At 44.1% G+C, this 17980-nt stretch overlaps 1 protein-coding gene across 1 annotated transcript in view; it reads left to right on the forward strand.

The window, feature by feature from the left end:
- Nucleotides 1-17980, forward strand: part of RIPK4 (receptor interacting serine/threonine kinase 4) — a 43734-nt gene that overhangs the window by 18803 nt on the left and 6951 nt on the right. Inside the window, exons 2-4 of the mRNA XM_060234226.1 lie at nt 5273-5564; nt 14078-14226; nt 17626-17675. Coding sequence (XP_060090209.1) covers nt 5273-5564; nt 14078-14226; nt 17626-17675 — 491 coding nt within the window. The remainder of the gene's footprint in view (nt 1-5272; nt 5565-14077; nt 14227-17625; nt 17676-17980) is intronic.

Below are 17980 nucleotides of genomic sequence, written 5' to 3' on the forward strand. Positions count from 1 at the left end.
TGGCATGCGCGACCGAGACCTGGGTGCGTGATGGGGAGACCGTAGCCCTCTCTCAGACGGCGCCCCCGGGATACTCGGTCTTTCACCAGTCCCGGACTAGTGGGCGGGGGGGGAGGAGTGGCGCTTCTCATACGAGAGGTTTACTCCTTTAGGGCCCTCCCAGCCCCAGAGATCAGGGGTGTTGAATGTGTCGGCCTGATGTGGGACGTTGGGGAGGGGTTGGCGATCTGGCTGGTGTACCGTCCGCCTAACGCACCGGCCGGCACCTTATCATCCCTGATGGAGGCCGCGGCAGGCTGGGCATTGGAGTACCCAAGGCTGCTGGTCTTGGGTGACTTCAATGTTCACGCCGATGACGCGGCCTCCAGTCAGGCGATGGACCTGGTGTCATCCATGGCGACACTGGGACTCTCCCAAGTTGTCACAACGCCCACTCATCAGGCGGGGCACATGTTAGACCTGGTCTTCGCGGCGGGAGTTTTAGTGAACGATATTACTGCCAGAGCAGTGCCATGGTCGGATCACTATGCCCTTAAGGCTCGCGTGGGTGTGCCACCCCAAACCTGTTTAGGCGGAGAGCGTATTTTAGCTCGCCCGCGGAGCCTGATGGACCCGGAACGGTTCCTGAGGGCCCTGTGGGATCCTGGGCCCCCTGGCGATTCCTTGGCTGGTCTGGTGGAGTCCTGGAATGATAGACTCTCCAGAGCTATCGAAGAAATCGCACCTAGACGTCCTCTGCGCTCCCGTTTGAAGTCGACGCCCTGGTATAACCAGGGGTTGCGACAACTAAAACGGGAACTCAGTCGACTAGAGAGGCAATGGCGGTGTACTCAAGACGAAGCGACTCGAACATCTTATAGAGAGATTATGAAGTCCTATGAGGTGGCAATCAAAACCGCAAAGAGAACATACTTTGCGGCTGAGATTGCGTCCGCAACATCGCACCCGGCACAACTATTTAATATAATTCGGAGTCTAACAACACTGCTGCAGGGCAGACCAAATTGTAAAGAATTGGAGATTGGCTGTGAGGCTTTTGCAAATTTCTTTGTGGACAAGATCGCGTCGCTACGCCTTGACCTCCCTGCCACATTGGAGGCAGTTAGCGAAACCGAGGCTCCGGGCCTGTCTTCGGATTATGTTCTGGATGGTTTCAGCCCTCTCAGTCTGGAGGAAGTTGACAGGATCCTCTTATCTGCTCGCCCAACAACCTGTAAATTTGACCCATGCCCCTCCTGGCTTATTAAATCCTGCCAGAGGGAGCTTAGATATCCTGTGCGGGATATCATAAATAGATCCCTCACGGAAGGGCAATTTCCAACACAGCTTAAAGAGGCGGTGGTCCATCCCCTCTTGAAAAAAACATCATTAGACCCGGCCCAATTGGCACATTATCGGCCGGTCTCGAATTTGCCCTTTCTGGGCAAACTTATCGAGAGGGCAGTGGCGATGCAGCTACAGACTTTCCTGGATGATGCTTCCATCCTTGATCCCCTTCAGTCCGGCCTCCGCCCGGTCCTTGGGACGGAGACGGTGCTGGTCGCCCTAGTAGATGACCTGCAATGGCATCTGGATCGGGGCGGCTCGGCAATACTGATGTTGTTGGACCTATCGGCGGTGTTCGATACGGTCGACCATCGGCTGCTGGCCCGCCGTCTCGCCGACGCGGGGATTCAGGGGTTAGCCTTGCAATGGCTTTCCTCTTTTCTTGAAGGTCGGGGACAGAGGGTCGCTATTGGGGATGAGCTGTCCCGTAGGCACACGCTTGATTGCGGGGTGCCTCAGGGTGCGGTTGTTTCCCCGATGTTATTTAACATCTATACGCGTCCCCTCGCCCAGATTGCCTGAAGGTACGGGCTGGGTTGTCACCAGTATGTTGATGACACCGGTTGTTATTGGGGCTCCCAAGGTGGGAGCACATTCAGCCGGGACTTCGGGCTCTGCACTGGCTGCCAATATCCTACTGAGTTCGGTACAAGGTGCTGGTTATTACCTTTAAAGCCCTATATGGCCTAAGACCTGCCTACCTGAGGGACCGTCTCTTCCCACACGTTCCCCAGCGAGCACTGAGATCGGGAACTCAAAACCTCCTGGTTGTCCCCGGGCCAAAAGAAGCCCGTTTGAAAGCTACAAGGGACAGGGCCTTCTCCATAATGGCTCCATCTTGGTGGAACCAGCTGCCGGAAGAGGTAAGGGCCCTGCGGGATCTTACCCAATTCCGCAGGGCCTGTAAGACAGCCCTCTTCCAGCACTGAGTACTGAACACTGAACATAGAATTTGAACTGAGCGTAACTTAAGACCGCTGAATGATTTTAATGTTTTATGTATATAACAAATGTTTAGATTTTTAATTATAAATTATGTAATGTTAATTTTAATGCTTAATTTTATATTTTATGTTAGTTTTACATGTTGTAAGCTGCCCTGAGCCACCTAGTGGGAAGGGCGGGATATAAATCTCAGATAAATAAAAATAAATAAATAAAATATAACAGGACACAGAATTTTTTTGCTTGTTTATAAATTAATCTTTGACTTAACCTCTTTTTTTTACATACTAAGATAATGACTGACTATTCTTACTAATTCTACCTCACTGTTCAGACATATTGTACCTTTGTGCATCCCAAGTTAGCTGGAGCTGGATGAATTATGCGTGCTTAGGAGGAAGAGTTGGTGGTTCTGTTCATTCCCTGGCACTCCCTTCCCTCAGCAAACATCTTGGTGTTTTTCTTCAAATGTAATTACCCATTTCAAAGAGTATTTGCTCAAGGCAGAGTAGCAATATTTATGGAAGCTAAAAAAAGACCTCCCTATCTGTACATACATGAAGCTACTTTATACTGATGTCAGACCTTTAGTCTCCCAAAGTCAGTACTGTCTACTCAGATTGGCAGAAGCTCTCCAGGGTCTCAGTTTCCTCCAGACACTCTCAGAGTCTTTCTTATCACCTGGTCCTAGTCACTGGAGATGCCAGGTACTGAACTTGAGACCTTCCACATACAAAGCAGATACTCTACCGCTTTTCCATGTCCCTAAACTCTTACTATACCAGAACTAAAGAATTACTATTGTTTAAGCAGAACTTCTTCAGAGATGGACTCCAGGTCTTTTGGAGACTTGACTCTTTAATTTGCTCTTCCTTGGTGTGATTAATCAGCCCTATTGTCAGAAACATTATACAACTCTTGCTTCTAAATATGGGCTTGTCAGTTTATGGATGCAGGTTTGATTCAAATGTCATTGCAACTTCACCTGCCAATGGCAAGCTACTTCTGAGAATAGGAGGGGGATTTTGGCTGTTTACCCCTCCTGTAAATTTCCTCAGTGCCTCTGTCAGCAGGGTATTCAGATGCTAAATGTGCTTTGGTGGGAAGTTCCTTTCTGATAGTAGAGCCCTGCTGATTGTTCTTTAGACTCAGCCTTGTGTTTGTAATTTGAATGTTAAATTTGTATTTATCATACTTTCATACTACTTGAGACGCTTTCCTAGGACAATAATAATAAACCATTCCTTTGAGCTGTACTTACTTAACATCTGTTCTTGTTAACTAAGTATAAATTAGTGCACAAATGCTGGATGTTTCTTGACTACCATACCTGTTCAGATGGCTTAATCTGGTTTTCTTGGAGAACAACATCTCATGACGTCATTAGTATGTGCTAAGTGGATACTTTAAAAATTCTCCAGCCACCATCTGGAAACTTGCAACCCTAATCTACAGCCAGACCTCCATACAGGCTATTTGTTCATCTGGCCTGCTCACTACCATACTAAAGCCCTTAGCTTGCTTAAAGTAAATAAAACATTTTTGTGTATCGAATTCTATATACCAGGGGTAGCCAACGGTAGCTCTCCAGATGTTTTTTTGTCTACAACTCCCATCAGCCCCAGTCAGCATGGCCAATGGCTGGGGCTGATGGGAGTTGTAGGCAAAAAAACCGACTGGAGAGCTACCGTTGGCCTCCCCTGCTATATACTGTAACTTGCCTTGAACATTAGCAAATAATCCTGAAAAACCATTTCTGCCAGGACTTTGCTAGGTGTTCTGTGTATGCAAGTTGCACATGAAAGTGAGTTTGTTAGGAATTTAAGAGAACTGACTCCAGCAGCTTAACCTTTGTCCTTGCTTGATGTGTACAAGCTACTTTCACCAGCTTAAGTGTAATTCACATCAGTAAACCTGTGAGCAGTGGGATCATCAAGCAGCCCCCAGAAGGGGTTTAAGAGAGGACAACTTCATGTCCTAGTCAGGCAGTCTAGGAGGGACCTGGCTGGATCTTGTTCATTCCGGTTGTGAGGATAAATAATCAATTCTTTTAAAAATGAATCCAGGAAATAGTCACTTTATGTCCACCTCATTTTTTTCACCATAGCCAAAATTGCTATGCTTGTTCTAGTTCCACACACAAAATATTTATATAAAGTTAGATTGTAAAATTATTCTTCAGAGGTTTTCTTATTGTGCCTTGTATGAAGTCCCTGTAATCTTTTAATGAATGGTTGTATTTAACAAATGTAGATTGCAAAATGGCATGGCATTTTATAAGAAGTTAAGCTTCATCTATGTGAACAGAGTAAGTGCTCTTGACTTCCATAAATCTCTTGCCTGTGCCACCCTCAAATGAAGTGACTGCCATATGATTGCATGCTACCAAGTTGCATGCAACTGAGTACCACTGGAGGTTTTAACTAACTGGTGGTGTACTAAATCTGGGACTGTTGCCAGCAGTGTTGCTGGAGGACTCCAATGTCCTCCCCAATAATGTCAGGTAGAATTTATCCATTATTTATCCAATAATGTCAGGTAGAATGATGATAAATGTGGATTGGTTTACTAAACAACCATGACTTGACATTGCCACTAACATCCCCCCCTTCCCGATCTTCTGTGTGCACCAGATAATGTGTAGAAGAAAAAGGTCTATTTCAATAATGAGAAACCACTTTCTCCCTTTCTAGTGCCAGGAGAGAGGGGCAGTCAATATCGCCCCATAGCCAATAACTAGTCTTCTCTTAATTAACTTGTAAATGTTGGGGTAATATGTTTTCTCCCTTGCCAATTGTGCACATCTATGCTGTTATGCCAATAAAGGTAGTTGTTGTTTAAAAACTTGTAATAGTGATACAGTGGGAGTGACTATGTGGAATTTATACCTTGCATTTTGGTTAAATGATCACATGTAAAATGTCAGCACCAACAAATGGGTGGAACACCCATGTGATGTGAGCTAAATTAGTCCTGATTTTTTTTTGCACTTTTTATTTAGAGAACGTATGGAACTGTTGGAAGAAGCCAAGAAAATGGAAATGGCAAAGTTTCGCTACATCCTTCCTGTTTATGGCATCTGTAAGGAGCCAGTGGGCTTGGTCATGGAATATATGGAGACGGGGTCACTGGAAAAGCTCTTGGCCTCAGAGCCACTGCCTTGGAAACTGCGCTTCCGAATCATCCATGAGACAGCTGTGGGCATGAACTTTCTTCACTGTATGTCCCCACCCCTGCTACATCTGGACCTCAAGCCTGCAAACATATTACTTGATGCCCATTATCATGTTAAGGTAAGTCTCTAGGACCTGCATATTTGCCCTGAATTTTACCTATGAAGGCATAGTGCTTTTAAAATAAAAGGTATTATAGAACTCTCTTCCCTCCACTTGTTTCTGCAGCATCTCAACCTGGCTACCCCATTAGCATTCCCAACCTCCTGCTGATCTCCGGGCCTCCAACCAACTGGCACAGGATTGGCTGGCAGGGGGAGAACTGCCCCCAGAGACCTTCGATGGTGCCAAACATGTCTGGTGCGATGATGCCATGTGGAAGTGATGTAATTAGGGTTGCCAAGTCCAATTCAAGAAATATCTGGAGACTTTGGGGATGGAGCCAGGAGACATTGGGGCGGAGCCAGGAACACAGGTGTGACAAGCATAATTGAACTCCAAAGGAGTTCTGGCCATCACATTTAAAGGGACAGCACACCTTTTTAAATGTCTTCCTTCCACAGGAAATAATGAAGGATACGGTCACCTTCTTTTGGGGCTCATAGAATTGGACCCCCTGGTCCAATCGTTTTGAAACTTGGGGGGTACTTTGGGGAGAGGCACTAAATACTATACTGACAATTTGGTGCCTCTACCTAAAACAACAGCTCCCCCAGAGCCCCCGAAAGCTCCAGATCAATTCCCCATTATACCCTATGAGAATCGATCTCCTGTCACGGCTGGGGCTGGGTCAGGCAAAGTTCAAGGGCAGGCCGAGGTCTGTAGCCGGTAGGCAAGAGGGTCCGAGGCGCCAAATCCGAATCACCATCCAGGTAACGCAGGTCAGAGGTTCAGAAGCCGAAGTCAGGGAGTCCAGAAGTCAAGAGCCGAAGTCAGGGAGTCCAAAAGCCAAAGTCAAAGCCGGAGTGGATGCTAGAACATCAGGTAGATGACTAGTTGCTTCCACAAAGCCTCCTCCCAAAGCCCACAGCTATATAGCCCTCTGCTGGCTGTTGCCCATTTGGGCTAATTGCTGGCTCAGAGAGGCAGCCAGGATCCTGCTACAACTCAAGCATCCTTGCCCTTAAAAGGGCCAGAATCCTTTCAAAACTCAGGGCTCAGGGAGCGTCTTGCTTGTGAGCGTGCCACCCTCCTCCAATCCCTGAGGTCCTGACGAAGGCGGTCACGCACACGAGCCACCCGAGAGGGTGAGGCAGGGGGGCTGGGATCTTCTCCAGCAGGAGGCAGGGGCGCTGGTGCAGGTGGCAGGGGCACAGTTTCCTCTGCAGGCTCCACTCCTTCTGCAGAGTCCCCAGCACCCATGACATCTCCACATAGGGAATAATGAAGTGCTCAGCAGACGTTCCCCACCCCCCACCCCCGTTTCTGGCAACTGAAATGAGGGATTGGCCTCTCTACTCACGAGTTGCTGCCAACTTCTTCAAAGTAACACAGACACACCATCCCAAGAGGAGGCCTTTCAATCGGAGACTGAAGCCTCCGGAGGTGGAAAGGCACATGGTCCTCTGGGGGCGGGGCTTCCCCCTGCCGGCCAGCTGACTGGGAGTGGGAAGGAGCCTGGGAAAGCGAAAGAACCCCCGCTGGGACCTGGGGATTAGCAAGCCTAGATATTATTGTATTGGACATGTTGCATGGGGACACGCTAGCATTTCTGTATAAAACTCTATGGCACCATAAAGTTTTATACCAAAATGCTAGAGTGGCCTGGTGTGAATACATCATTTCCAGGTGATTTCATTGTGCCACGCATGAGGGAACTCCCCCCATTGGCAGCTTGGTAGGACCTGGCAACCCTATACTCCATTGAAATGGCCATATTAAGGTGACAATTCCAGTATAATAAAACCTTAATTTGGGGGATTCAAAATAAATTCGTGCCTGTTATGCATAATGTAATGGTTGGTGATGAATTTAAGTAACTATTGGATGTTATGCAGTTCTCTAAGAACAACTGCAGCATATGTACTATAAAATGGTGATTCAAAAAGTAGAACATCAACCTAAGATAAAGGTTAAAATATTTTCTTCTGCATTAAGCATAACTAGCAGCAAGTTTTATTCAACACCATAGATAAAAATGTGGAATATTTCCCTTGTAGGAAAATAACAGTGGTGGATATTAACCCTTTCTCTCTCCAGCCCTCGAAAGAAGTTCATGTTTATCAACAGTCTGGTGTGGAACTAAATACTTTTGTAGGGAAAGTTGTGCATTCACAAACTACTAAAATGTATGTCAGAAAATAATGGAACAGAAAACATCTGTTCTGATTGCTAGGGCAAAACCAGATAAATAGATGCTGGCTGAATATTGACAACAATTCCTCTATGTGTGTATGGGTCTTCTAATTCTAATACACACTCAACTTGTATCACCTTGCTGTGTTAACCACAAAAGCATTTTAACTTCACATTGCTTTAATTTTCTTTCTGCTGTTCTCCTCTTTCTCCCTGTACCCTAGAGTGCATTTACCGTACATTCTTTTCTTTCTGCAGGCCCAACTCCATTTGATTTTTGATTTATTCCTTGATTATCAGGTTAGCTCCTGTCTTCTCAGATTCCTTGGATCATATTTTTTCCAGTTGCCAATTTACTTCTCTTTTAAAAGTTTAAAAATATTCTGATACATTGGAATCATAATTACAAAATTATTGGAAAGCAACACTTGTTATAAGTCTATACCCTAGGCTTGAAATATACCGAAAAGTAATCTACATATTTACTATTACTTGTTTTACTATTAACTTGCCATTGATATTTAAAGTAAGAAGCTGCAGCAATTTCTCACATTGCCAAGTATGACATCACAATCATATTTTTTGTCACTAGTAGCAGTTCCTTGTTTGGATCCATAGGTTGTATGGTATAAATACAAATTATCTGTTTATGAGTGGATGTCACACTAATTCCTCTTCCCTGCTGCCCGATCTCCCAAAACTGACTGTAGAACATTGGGGACTTGCCAGCTGCAAAGTGCATTATTTAGTGTGTGTGAAAGTGCATCTAGACTGCTTCAAATTGCTTTGGACAACTCACTACCTCCCAGCCTACAGGGTTGAGGAAAGGCTATAATGCTGATCTGAGCTCTTTGGCACAGAGGAGAGATGAAATGTAGCTGGCAGACATGTTTCATCCACAGTTCAAAACACAACTGCTTAGAGATTTAGTCAACAAGAGCTCTCAAGGCTGGTTTGCACACTAGTTTCTGCTTTCACTACTTGTTCTAGACAGTGCTGTGAGTTAAACTGTAGAAAGTAAATTGTGCTGATGGATAAGATTGGAGATTACAGTAAGGATTTAACACATGGAGAACCTGTCAAAATCTGAGTTGATGAATTTAATTCAGTTTCACTGTCTCGCTGCATAAGGTGTGTGAGAAGCAGACTGTTGGAAGCTAGGCCTAACAGCCCTTCTTAAATTAGGGTTGCCAGTCTCCAGGTGGGACCTGAAGAATGTCTTGCTTTTACTACTGATCTCCAGGTGGCAGAGATCAGCTCCTCTGGAGAAAATGTCAAAGAAAAAATAAACACTGGAATATACAGCACTCTGAAAAGATCATGTAGTATCTATATTAACATTAAAGATACCTCATAACAAAATATTTCTTAAGTAATGAACATGCAGCCACAAAAATGTCCGTATTGAATAGCTTCCATCCATCCGGATGTTACTGTCTCTTAAAGGGGTAGTGATCCCAAAGATTGTTCCAAAGTGTTGCTCTTTTGATATCTTACACTTGTCTTGTTTGGGTCATGCTGACTTCCACAACATAAGAAAGAGACAGAATACTCACAACAAAACAATTATACACACAAGAGAAGGAGAGAACTCGCCACATCAACCTTGCTGGTGGTTTCGAAGTCTTTCTCTGCTCTCTCTCTCTTATTTCAAACAATTCTTCACAGAGCCACAGTGTAATACACAATTATATGAACAACGTAGGGTTGCCAAGTCCAATTTAAGAAATATCTGGGGATTTTGGGGTGGACCCAGGAGACTTTGGGAGTGGAGCCAAGATCAAGGCTGTGACAAGCATAATTGAACTCCAAAGTGAGTTCTGGCCATCACATTTAAAGGGATAGCACACCTTTTCAATGCCTTCCTTCCATAGGAAATAATGAAGGATAGGGGCACCTTCTTTTGGGGCTCATAGAATTGGACTCCCTGGTCCAATCGTTTTGAAACTTGGGGGGTATTTTGGGGAGAGGCACTAGATGCTGTACTAAAAATTTGGTGCCTCTACCTCAAAAAACAGCCCCCCCCAGAGCCCCAGATACCCACAGATCAATTCTCCATTATTTCCTATGGGAATAAATCTCCATAGGGAATAACAAGAGTTCCCATCAGACATTTCCCTCCCCCCCCCCGCTTTCTGATGACCCTGAAGCGGGGGGAGGGTCTCCAAACCGGGGGATCCCCTGCCCCCACCTGGGGATTGGCAACCCTAGAACAACGTCATGTCTTTTTCTTCACTGTAACCGGCACTTGTTGCTTTGAAGGTTGGACTCTGTGACATTGTAGCATGCTGAGGCCACTCTCCACCCCAAATCCCACCCTGTACTGAATCTACCCCCAAAATCTCCAGGCCTGCTACCCTATCCAACAGTCAGATTATAAGCAAGCTGCAATGGCAATAAATAACCATATTTATACCTTCCCTTCCTCAAGTGCTTTATGCATTTAGGCTTTGTGGGAAAAATGGCTTGCCCAAGGCCACAGCTTCATGGTTTAGCTGATCACTTTGTAATCTTTACAGCAGTGCTCTTTCAATAATATGTTGAGTTAAAGGAATGTCTGAATTTCGTTCAGCAGTGAATGCATAGGATTTAATCTCTTTTCCTTTTTCCTGCCTATTTTTGTCAGTTACTTTATATCCTGTTGTAAATATAAAACAAAAACCTTGTTCAAAAGGCTTGGAGGCTGTTTTGGTGTTTCCATTGTACAATAAAAATATAACAGAACAAGTAGGGGACACTTCCTGCAGCCCCCTCTTCACCCCCATTAACCAGTTAGTTGGCAGAAACAGAATTAATGGAGCACTGGATGCTAAGCTACCTCAGCCTCAACCCAGATTTGACTTTTTAATTTGAATTGTAATAGCTCTACTTGAAGGCATCACTTCTCATTGAAGGGGGGTGTTTGACTTCTAATTATTTTATGTTCTGGGATTTTTCTGCAAAACTCCCAGATTTATAGAAACATTTCTCCTTCCTATATGTGGTCATACTGTGCAGGTGTTTTGATCTGCATCCTGAAGCCAAGTTCAGCATTAAATACAGTCCTATTTCATTCTCCGCACATACACACTTTAGGGTTCCACCCTCCAGGCCTGGAGATCTACTGCTTTTACACCTGATCTCCAGCTGGCAGAGATGAGTTCCCCTGAAGAAAATGACTGCTTTGAAGGGTGGACTCTATGGCATTGTGCCATGCTGAGACTCCTCCCCTCTTCAAACCTTCCCCTCTTCCAGATCCATCTCCAAAGTTTCCAGGTATTTTCCAACATTGACCTGGCAACCCCTAACACATGTGATACAAGCCTTTTAATAAATGTTGTGCTTGTTATCTATCCCAAATGGCTTTCTGGATGGCAAATTAACTTAAGTGTTTTGTGCTGGTATGTATTTATAAATGTTACCTATCCTCAGTGAGCAGGTTACAAATCAAAAGTTATCCTTGATCAGAAGTTGCCAATAACTTCAGTTTCTCTCCTTGTTGTTCCTTCCTTCCTTTTTTCCTTTTTGTGCCATATTCCATCTTAATTTATTTTATCCACAAAACATAAATATGTATATATAATAAAGTAGTCATCATTTTTATACATATCCTATGTATAAAGAGAAAAGTATTTTCCCTAAAAGACAAGGAGCAGCTAAACTTGTGGAGCAATCTGGGTTTCTCAGGATACAGAGTAATGAATCCCATGCTTGAGCATGATGGCTAAGAGGCATATAGGAGTAACTCCCCTGATGATGAGCCCACCACATAGAGTGGTGTCATGGGTGCTCTGGGAGGATAACTAGCGCATGTTAATGTGAAAACACAGTGCATGTGGATGTGAGCTTTTAATTGCTTGCACTTTGAAGTTGTTGCCCTTACTCTCTCTAACTATGTTTCTGTATAGGCGTGTTTGTTTTCATTACTTCATAAGTATGCAAGTATTATTCTAACATCTGTGGGAAAGCTTGTTGTTTATCATGCTTGATTAATGTCTTCATCAAACCATTCAACTGACCAATCTGTTAAATGCTTCTTTTATTTCCTTTTTTTAAAAAATGTATGTTTATATTTCTTGGAGGGACCAGTTAGCACATAAACATGTGCTTTACATGCTTAATTCAACATCATTTTGTTTATTTATTTCATTTATGGACCATGTTTTTTCACTGAGGTACAAAACAGAGCTTATTTCTCGGTGTATATTAGGGTTGCCAACCCCCAATTGGGGGCAAGGGATCCCTTGGTTTGGAGGCCCTCCCCCCACTTCAGGGTTATCAGCGGGGGTGGGGGGGTTGAATGTTTCCATAGGATATAATGGAGAATTGATCCATGGGTATCTGGGACTGGAGGGGGCTCTGTTTTTTGAGGTAGAGGCACCAAATTTTCAGCATAGCATCTGGTACCTCTTCTGAAAAAATTCCCAGGTTTCAAAAAGATTGGACCAGGGGTCCAATTCTTTGAGCCCCAAAAGAAGGGGTCGCTATCCTCCATTATTTCCAAAGGAGAGGAGGCATTTAAAAGGTGAGCAGTCCTCTTTAAATGTGATGGCGAGAACTCCCTTTGGAGTTCAATCATGCTTGTCACAACCAGGGCTCAGATTCAGTGGGAGCTCACAGGAGCGTAGCTCCTGAACCTTTCTGAGAGTTCCTCCTCCTCCTCCTGAGAGTTCTACCTCCTTCTCCATTGAATTGTATGTGCAGCTGCATACCAATCCTTGGATGAGCTCCACCACCTATTTATCTGCAAAATGACCCCTGGTCACAACCTTGCTCCACCCCCAAAGTCTCCTGGCTCACCTGCAAAGTCCCCAGATATTTCCTGAGTCAGACCTGGCAACCCTAAAACTGATGCTTCTAATGACGTGGAAATAGGATTGCCAGCCTTCAGGTGGGGACTGGTGTTCTCCTGGAATTATATCTGATCTTCAGACTGCAGAGAATCAGTTCCCCTGGATAAAATGGCTGCTTTGGAGGTTGGACTTCATGGAATGATGTACCAGTGGAGCCAGTGTAGGGTTGCCAAGTCCAATTCAAGAAATATCTGGGGACTATGGGGGTGGAGCCAGGAACAAGGCTGTGACAAGCATAATTGAACTCCAAGAGAGTTCTGGCCATCCCATTTAAAGGGATAGCACACCTTTTTAAATGTCTTCCTTCCATAGGAAATAATGGATAGGGGCACCTTCTTTTGGGGCTCATAGAATTGGACCCCCTGATTCAATCATTTTGAAACTTGGGGGGTACTTTGGGGAGAGGCACTAGATACTATACTGAAAATTTGGTGCCTCTAACTAAAAAAAAAGCTCCCCCAGAGCCCCTGAAACCTCCAGATCAATTCCCCATTATACCCTATGAGAATCGATCTCCACATAGGAAATAATGAAGTGCTCAGCAGACGTCCCCCCCGCCCCCCCTTTCTGGCAAGTCTGAAGCAGGGGAGTGGCCTCTCTACTCACGAGTTGCTGCCAACTTCTTCACAGCAACACAGACACACCATCCCAAGAGGAAGCCTTTCAATCGGAGACTGAAGCCTCTGGAGGTGCAAAGGCACATGGTCCTCTGGGGGTGGGGCTTCCCCCTGCAGGCCAGCTGACTGGGGGTGGGAAGGAGCCTGGGAAAGTGGAAGAATTCCTGCTGGGACCTGGGGATTGGCAAGCCTAAGCCAATGTGATGTAGCAGTTGAAGTTGGACTAGGTTCTAGAAGGCCCACATTTGAATCCCTACTCTGCCATGAAGGCCTGCTGGGTGTCCTTGTGCAAGTTACACACACTCTGAGCTTCATTTACCTTACAGGGTGGTTTTGAGGATAAAAAGAAAGAGATGGATAAAATAGAATGATGTAATCCACTTTGGGAACCAATTGCAGAGAAAAGTGGGTTACAATTATCTCCTGGTAATCTGTTTTCTTTAATTTTTATTGGATGTTCATGTTTTATATTAAATCCATAGATTTATTTAAGTGCTAACTTCAGCTGAAAGCTGCAGTCTTGAGGTTGTATATGCATTGTGAAATGCCGTAAAGATTCAAGTAATCACATACCTCACATTTCTCTAGAGTGTTTTGTGGTATAACTGTTGCTGGAAGCCATATATATATATAATTTTGTTCAGCTAAGCAAAAAGTATTGCTGAACAAAAGTTTCTGGAAAATTGTCTCCTGTAGCTAGCATTGGGTTTTGACCAGTATTTTGTCTTGTATAAGCTTATATGACTTTTTAAAATCTGTTTGGCTTTATTTTATAATCTAAGCTAGTAAAAAAGACCTTTTCTAGAGTCTCCAAGTGTATTTTTTAAAACTTAATAGAATAATGTAGTAAAATCACATATATTTTTCATGTGTGGATTTCTTTTACCAGATTTCTGATTTTGGATTAGCCAAGTGCAATGGACTTTCTCATTCTCACAATCTCAGCATGGATGGACTTTGTGGAACTATTGCATACCTGCCACCTGAACGCATTAAAGAGAAGACCAGATATTTTGACACCAAGCATGACGTCTACAGGTCTGTAACTTTTCTACAAGTGCAATGTTAGTGCATCTTTAAATGCCTGGAGAATACTTGTTCAAGAATTTAGCAGTGAATTATTCTTGTTTCATTACATTCTAGTATCAACAACGACAGTGTGTAAACCCAGTATAGTTGAAGATAACTCCAGGAGCCACTATGGATTTAGTGTGGAATATAGTGATTTTATTGAAGTGTAGTTGGTCCATATCTTGAAGTTTCTCCTTATACTTGCACTCAGATATCCTTATTGGGACATGTGTCTATACTATTTAGAGGGAGTAAAATTAGAACATAGTTACTATTCTTATCCTGTGCCTTCCCCCAATGCCATCTGGTTTAACCAGTCCACTCAGGAATTCCCCTGCTTTTGTGAGGTTCTCCCCACTGCTGGCTAGCTGGCTGGCAAGGTATATACCATAGTAGAAATCCTCCATACGAACGTATGCAAACATGCAACAAATTAACACACAATTCTAACAATGTCCCACAACCACACAATTACAGCACTGTCCCACAGTTACACAATTACAGAGAACAGGAAAGATCCCATTTGTTATTCAGTCCTGATGGCATTTGTGACGGAACCGGCCCGATTCTGCCTTCAGACCCGGTCCCGTCAACTCCCTATTGAGTCATGTCACATGATGTCATTGCCGATGCTCTAGGTTTTGGGCAAAACTCTATTGTAAATTTGTCTGAAAACCATAGAGTTTTGCCCAAAACCTAGAGTGTTGCCACAAGATCTCAGGGAAGACCTGGAAGCCCTCCCACTGGATCAAAGGTAGCACCTGGCAACCCTAGGTTTAACATACTAATGTGAGGCATTCAAAGCACTGGGCAGTATCCTATTTTAGACTGAGGAAAGTTCCTCCAGCCTAAGGAACCTTTCTCCAACTTAATGGGTAGGGTTGCCAGGACCTGCCTCATCAGCACACAGAAGTGACATAATCACATTAGGGATGCAGCCCCATGGAAGGTGTTTTAGTGCCAGCTTGCAGGAACCATTCAAAGGGAACCATCCTTTTAAATAGTTTTTGCAAAGGGTGCCCTGGTGCCCTGCAAGCCTAAACTCTAAGCAGTGAATTCACCACTTGGAATTCAGGTGTCCATAGCCCCAGCTTGCAAAAGCTTTTAAAAGGACTCTTTAAATGCTTTTTGCAAGCAAGGGCTGCACACACCTGAATTCCAAGTGTCAAATTTGTGGCTTGGAGTTCAGGCCTGTGGCCAGCAGCTGCCCCTCTCTTTGCCCTCCTGCAAGATTTAAAGAGCCCCCCAGGTGATTGGTAGGCCATGTGCTCCTGCCGATCAGCTGGAGGGCCCTTTAAGTCTCACAGGAGGGGAGGGAAAGGGGTGGCTGCCTGTGACCATTGCTGGGGGTGGGGCTTGAACATAAGAACATAAGAGAAGCCATGTTAGATCAGGCCAATGGCCCATCCAGTCCAACACTCTGTGTCACACAGTGGCAAATTTTATATATATATATATATACACACACACACACACACACACATACATACATACACACACACACACACACTGTGGCTAATAGCCACTGATGGACCTCTGCTCCATATTTTTATCTAAACCCCTCTTGAAGGTGGTTATGCTTGTGGCCGCCACTACCTCCTGTGGCAGTGAATTCCACATGTTAATCACCCTTTGGGTGAAGAAGTACTTCCTTTTATCCGTTTTAACCTGTCTGCTCAGCAATTTCATTGAATGCCCACGAGTTCTTGTATTGTGAGAAAGGGAGAAAAGGACTTCTTTCTCTACTTTCTCCATCCCATGCATTATCTTGTAAACCTCTATCATGTCACCCCGCAGTTGACGTTTCTCCAAGCTAAAGAGTCCCAAGCATTTCAGCCTTTCTTCATAGGGAAAGTGTTCCAGCCCTTTAATCATTCTAGTTGCCCTTCTCTGGACTTTCTCCAATGCTATAATATCCTTTTTGAGGTGCGGCAACCAGAACTGCACACAGTACTCCAAATGAGACCGCACCATCGATTTATACAGGGGCATTATGATACTGGCTGATTTGTTTTCAATTCCCTTCCTAATAATTCCCAGCATGGCGTTGGCCTTTTTTATTGCAAACGCACACTGTCTTGACATTTTCAGTGAGTTATCTACCACGACCCCAAGATCTCTCTCTTGGTCAGTCTCTGCCAGTTCACACCCCATCAACTTGTATTTGTAGCTGGGATTTTTGGCCCCAATGTGCATTACTTTGCACTTGGCCACATTGAACTGCATCTGCCACGTTGACGCCCACTCACCCAGCCTCAACAGATCCCTTTAGAGTTCCTCACAATCCTTTCTGGTTCTCACCACCCTGAACAATTTAGTGTCATCCGCAAACTTGGCCACTTCACTGCTCACTCCCAACTCTAAATCATTTATGAACAAGTTAAAGAGCATGGGACCCAGTACCGAGCCCTGCGGCACCCCACTGCTTACCGTCCTCCACTGCGAAGACTGCCCATTTATACTCACTCTCTGCTTCCTATTACTCAGCCAGTTTTTGATCCACAAGAGGACCTGTCCTTTTACTTGGAGCAGGGTTTTCCCTACCAGTTGGCTGGTGGTGAGCTGGAACTTGCAAAATTGGGATATCTCCTTCCCCCACCTGGGGACTGGCATCCCTATTAACTGGCATTGGAGGAAGAGCCCCTTAAGTTGGAAGAAGGCTCCGTGAGCTGGAAGAACGCTTTAGGTTTTGTTTATTGGAGTGGTAGAATACAGGCTACAGAGGCATAATGCTATTGCAATGGTTTATTCAAGGCTCAACAAATGCAGTCTTGTTGACTGACTACAAACTGGGAAAGGTATAATATATGGATACCCCTTGATATTAATTGGCAAGTGGCTAGTGACACTGCCTTCAACATACTTAATTTGTGTTCAGGCATTTCCATTAGAATTGTAGCTTGTTGTAGAGGAAAGGGTGTGGTACAGTAGATGCATAATATCCTTTTCTGGGATCTGTAATATGTTCTAATCAATGTAATGCATTAGTTATAGATTAGGTCAGCGAAGAATATTTCTGCACAAAATTAACTTACAAAATTCACATAACAAGGTGGGGCAATGATTCTCTAGCTCATGTGGCTTTAAAAACCCATAGAGGATTGTTTAATCAGTGACTAACAATAGTGACAGTTAAACTGGATCTCTGTGCTCAGAGGCAGCATATTTCTCAGTGTCAGGAATACCTAGGGCAAACATAACTCATATTTTATTTGTGTATTAGCTTCCAGTGACAACACTGTGTTGGACTTGATCAATGTTGTCAGTTCTCATGTTACTGAGACTTGTGTTCACTCCTAGCATTTATTTCTGATGAGCAGCATGGCTACACAGTTGACAGTCTAACTGTAAATGTTTCTCTTACAGTTTTTCCATTGTTATTTGGGGAGTCCTCACACAGAAGAAGCCATTTTCAGGTTAGCAAATAAATTCACATTTGCTTGAGTCATACTTGAAATTATTTATAACATATTTCTTCCAGATGAGCATATGTGTTCGAGAGAACTTGTCATGGTGTGCATTTAGTATACCAAATTCATAATGGCAAATGTGTATCTGTAATGGTTTCTTAAATTAATGTCTGTGTCTTTCAAGAAAGTTTTTGGGAAAATCCATGCTGTCATTTCTGCATATATAGTAAGGCACTAAAAGGCCTCTTAGGCAAATCACCTCCTATAAGGCAGGTCCCATGCTTTCTATCCATTAATAATCAACCAAGTAA

This window comes from Heteronotia binoei, chromosome 3 (genome assembly GCF_032191835.1).
Source record: "Heteronotia binoei isolate CCM8104 ecotype False Entrance Well chromosome 3, APGP_CSIRO_Hbin_v1, whole genome shotgun sequence".
NCBI classification, from domain to species: Eukaryota; Metazoa; Chordata; class Lepidosauria; order Squamata; family Gekkonidae; genus Heteronotia; species Heteronotia binoei.